We start from the raw sequence: 5,018 nt of genomic DNA, 5'->3' as shown, positions 1-5,018 counted from the left end.
AAAAAGACAGCCGCTCCTCAGGTACCAGCCCCTTTCCGCATGCGCTCGAGCCTCCGTACCTTTGCACTTTACTTCCACAGCTCCTGACTCTCAGTGTGCTTTTCTCTTTCCTTCTAGTTGTAGAATTTCCACTCACCCAGCAATTTCCACTACTTCCTGTAGTTCTGGATGATGTCCGTTTTGTCTTTTTATTGTATTTGTGAAGTTGTTGTAGAAGGCAGCAAGTTCAGTGTTTATCTATGCCACCATCTTGGTTTCTCCATAAAATTATTTTCGTTGCTACTTCATAACTGTGATGTTGCTACTGTTATGAATCATAATGTAAATATCTGATATGCAGGATGGTCTTAGGCGACCCCTGTGAAAGAGTCGTTCAACCACCAAAGGGGTCGCGACCCACAGGTTGAGAACTACTGCTTAAGGGTGAGAGCCAGCGCAGAGGATTATGGGAAAGTAAGGCCCAGCCTCAAAGTCCCTGCTTGGCTGCTGTGGTGGCCAGGAGGCAGGGAGCAGGCTGAGCTTCAGAGCAGATCATCCGGAGACACCCACCCTCTCGGGCTCAGGAGGGTCAAACCTAGGACTCCAACACTGTGCTTGACCTTCCAGGCCTGCCGCCTGCCCTGGCCCTTTCCGAGCCGCAGGTGATGGCTATTGTTCTGACTTGTGGATTCATCCTGAACAAGGGCCTGGTGTTCTCAGTCCTGATTGTCCTTCTCCGGAAAGCCAGGGCCTCAGGTGAGTGGGGGCCGAGGCCTGGCTTGGGGTGGAAATGAATGAGGGGACCCAGATGCTGGCTGCAGACAAGAGCTCAGAGGTTCCCCACAGCGTGCCCCCTGGGTTTCCCCACTTCTTTGCCCAGGAGGCAGGTCCAGCCCCGGAAACCCTGTGAATGGCGCTGGGCCGGGCTCACCAGGACAGGAAGACCTGGGGGTGGGAGCGGCCAGCATGGTTTTGGCTGTTTGGCAATCCAGTCTTTTCTTCAGAGGAGGGAGGGAGGCTGAAGCCAGGACTGGCATGGATGGATCACCTGCAAATGCTGTCTATTTCTCTCACCCCTCAGGCAAGGTTAGGAGCCAGCAGTCCCGGATTGTGAGAGAGGTGTCCAGGATGGCGAGAGGGTGCAGGCCAGGCTGAACGACCTCCTCCCCCCGACCCCCCATGTACGAATTTCGTGCATCTAGTCTCTAGTCTTTCATAAAAAGTAAATACAATAACAGGACTCAAAGAATCATCCAAATGAACCTGTGCTTGTTCCCTTGCTGCTGTTCAGACCCGCTCTGCTGGGGCGTCTCTGGCCCTCCGGTGAAGCCCATGGCAAGACCCATCACTCTCATGGTCATTTTAAAAACATATTATTTTTAAATTAAATTTATTGTGGTGACATTGGTTAATAAAATTATATAGGTTTCATTTTCTGGGTCATTTAAAAAAAAAAGACTATTTTTAAAGCAGTTTTAGGTTCCCAGCAAAATTAAGGACACAGTACAGTGCCCATATGGCCCTGTCCCCACAAGTGCACGGCATCCCCACTATCAGCATCCTAGTCCACGCACACAGTCACCCATGGACGCAAGTCACCGTTCGTCTGGTTTTATGGAATTTATTTTTTTCTACCTCCATCCCCCAGCTGCACTTTCTACCCGTTGCCCCATAGGTATCCTCCTATGTAGTTAATGCATATGTCCTTTCATGCATATGTCCTTCCACTCTACTTTCCATACATGTATTTACATTTGTGCGGGTCCTAGAATGCACATAGAAGTGATTCATGTGCTTTATTTTATACGCATTTCCCTCTGAGCTTCTGGGAATGACTCTCAAAGCCACACTTTTCCATAAAAATGTGCACTCCCATAGAAAACTGTATAGTTTCTAGCACATTCTTCCTGGTTCTTTGATTCTGATTCAATGACAACTATTTTATAATCAGAGGCCCAGTGCGAGAAATTCATGCACGGGAGGCAAGGGGCCCCTCAGCCCGACCTGCTTCTCTATCAATCTGGGACCCCATGGGGGATGTCTGGACTAAACCGGCAGCCAGACATCCCTCTTGCAATCTGGGATGCTGCACGCACCAGAGACCACACTTTTCATACAGGTGAAAGGCATCTTGCTGTTGTATGGGCAGCTACATTATTTTGCCCTGATTATAAAAAATAGTACATAACATGATCCTTCTGAGGCAGTAGTGCCATTTTCCCCATCTTATGGGTGAAAACCTGAAGCAGAGAGAAGTTAAGTAATTGGCTTTATCACACAGTTATAAGTGTCAGAATCAGGGCTGACCACAAAATGTGCAAGCCAGGGTCCGTGCATGTCATCACTGCATTATCCTGTTTCTTCAGTGTTAGTGTTAGAGTAGCCTTGCCAGGTTTGAATTTTTAGATCTAAGAGACAGTTCCCAATATAGAGGGTAGGGTCTCTAGGCCTGGTCTGCAATCAGGGTAATCTGTGGGGCGACTGATGATTGGGGTGATAGGGGGGCCCCCCACCTGCACCCACCTAGGCTGGTGGCCTGGGCTGCCCACTGGCCAGCCCTGCTCCCTGATTGCTGCTCCAGGTCACCTCCCTCTCAGGGCAGTGCACTTCATTGCAACCAGTCATTCTGCCGGTTGTTCCACTGTTCGGTTGATTTGCATATTAGAGTTTTATTATATAGGATTCCGCAAATCATAGGTAATTGATAGACATACAAATTCTGTGTTTCTTCCGCTATTGTGGGAGGGATGAAAACCCCACACTGGTGAGTCTCCCATGCAATTCATGTCAACATTTCTTTACTCCATATAAGAAGTTTTCATGTGTATTCTTAAGAAGGCTAAATGCTCAGCTGTCCAGCTGAGGGGAGTTGGGTGGGATGGACAGCTGCGCTCTCCCCACCAGGACTCTGTGTCCTCTGCTGCCCACTGCTCCCCTCCAGCTTCCCCATGCACTTGGGGAAGAAAGCCCCAGAGGCAGCGGGGTTCCAGCGGCCGCCCTAGAGGAGGGGAGAAAGTGACTAAGAGCTGGGGGTCCCAGATGCATCGGCAGCAGGGGCCCCAGAGCTGTCCATCCCGTCCCTGCGACCATGTACCCTCCAACTGACCTCCATGTGCCCTGGCCAGGCTGCTAGTCCCTCATGTCCTGGGAGCCAGCAGAGCCCACCCTCTCACTGCTGCCACCTGCCGACCAGCCCCTCCTGGGACAAGTGTGAGGGGCAGCTGAGAGCCCCCCTCAGTGGCAGGACCAGCCTGACCCCTGACTGGGGTGCAGAGGCTGAACTCAGGACTGTCTCCCCCATCCTACCTGGGCTCCTGGTTTGAGCCCTTAGAGCTGTGGTTCTCCATATTCTGGCCCTTTAAATACAGTTCCTCATGTTGTGACCCAACCATTACATTATTTTCGTTGCTAATTCATAACTTTAATGTTGCTACTGTTATGAATCAGGACCGGGACCAGGGACCAGGGCTGCCACCTATCCCATGTGACCCTGCGCAGGTCACTAACCCTCCTGGCCTCAGGTTTCCTGTCCTGTGAAAGGGGGACTCTCATTCCTACCTCAAGACTTGTCAGAATAAAACGAAACAACACAAACTTTATGCAACTTAGCACGTGCGTTGTGATTGCTGGCCCTCAAGTTCTTTTCAAGTTATACTATTGTGTGTCATATTCTATGTTTTCAAAGACTGCTGGACCCCACTTCTCTGGTTTGTCCTAGATTGTAAGGGGAAAGGGAGGGCAGAGGTGGACATGGTCTCTAGGTGGCGGGTGCAGGATTCAGGCAGAGGCCAAGGTGTGCCCTAATGTCAGGCAAGGTGGCTACTGACCTTGCTTGCCCAGGTGTTGGGGTCCAGCCCCAGCAGGTCCAGGGGTTCCCAAAGCTGTGGACGGAGTCAATGAAGAAGGAATGACATGGAGGCAGCGTTCAGTTGATCAGCATAGCCAGGTTCTCTCTCCAGGTTCTCCAGCCAAGTTCTGTCTTTTAGCACTTAGTTAAGGAGTTTTATTGATTTAGTCCCTTCCTTAGTTCTGTTAATCCCTAACTCCAGGGAAAAATCCCCACCTGGGGAAACAAGCTTTCTCAGAGAGGTGACCCTGGTTATAACACATAGTGCTAAGAAGGGGAGCAAACATATTAAGAACAGTATGCCATATACGCCAGGTCCCTTGAAACATATGCTGTGCAGATGTTTCTTCCCTTCAGCGACTGTGTCGAGCAGCAAGGATGGACCAGCTTCCGGCACCCAGGATCAGGGGCTCCTGGATCAGGCCGACCCATGAACGCTGCCCATCTGTAGAGCCTGCTCCCACACAACCCCATGGCAAGGAAGAACTCAGATCCTAGACTTGGAGGTTCATACCCGACCCTGGGTCCTCGGCTACCAGGGACCTGGTGGCCTCTTTGGAGCTCTGATACATCCTCCCCCAGGTCCCAGCATCTCATTCCCATCTGCCGCTCCCACCCTGTCCCCGAGCTCCAGGGGACCAGGTCCCAGCAGATCCAGGGCAGGGGTGCAGGCAGGGCCAGGTGTGAGGCAGCCTAAGGCCGTGGCTGCCTCAGGCGGTGAGAACCGAGCTTCCTAAGCAAGGGGCTGAGACGGGGTGCCCTGAGGGGGTGACCTGTGGTGGCCACAGGAAGGATGGACATGGAGTCCCCGGCACCCCTGGCACGTTTGGATGTTTGAACTGAGGAGCCGGCGGACGGGCCTGCCACCTTCCACTCTGAGGCAGGCTGGCAAGCCCGAGGCTCCCAGCTCTTGCAAATGCTGCACACCCTGGGTCAGGCAGTCGGTGGGGGTTCAGCCACCCCACCCCTCCTGCAGGGCTGATTGACTCGCCCCAGTGCTGGGAGCAGGGAGGGTGGGAGGACCTCCCCAGGTGACCCCTCCCAGGGCAGCCCACCCCCCTGAACGGGAAGCAGGGAACCAAGGTCCTGAGGGGCAGCCTGTCCTCAGAGGGTGGTCCGAGCTTCCTGGTGGCCGAGGGCTGCTCTCGCCCTTGCCTGGTCCCCGCACTGTGTCCCCCCACCCCTGCCCCCC

The 5,018-nt window shown here is 52.9% G+C and overlaps 1 protein-coding gene across 1 annotated transcript in view; it reads left to right on the top strand.

The window, feature by feature from the left end:
• LOC102758891 (triggering receptor expressed on myeloid cells 1-like) overlaps positions 1 to 973 on the top strand; it is an 8,530-nt gene extending 7,557 nt beyond the window's left edge. The window contains exon 3 of the mRNA XM_015572166.1: positions 607 to 973. Coding sequence (XP_015427652.1) covers positions 607 to 773 — 167 coding nt within the window. The 3' untranslated portion in view covers positions 774 to 973. The remainder of the gene's footprint in view (positions 1 to 606) is intronic.
• The last annotated feature ends 4,045 nt before the right edge of the window (positions 974 to 5,018 follow it).

This window comes from Myotis davidii, unplaced genomic scaffold (assembly GCF_000327345.1).
Source record: "Myotis davidii unplaced genomic scaffold, ASM32734v1 scaffold167, whole genome shotgun sequence".
In the NCBI taxonomy this organism is placed as follows: domain Eukaryota; kingdom Metazoa; phylum Chordata; class Mammalia; order Chiroptera; family Vespertilionidae; genus Myotis; species Myotis davidii.
The sequence above is the reverse complement of the archived record's forward strand: the minus strand, read 5'-3'. Positions and strand labels throughout refer to the sequence as shown.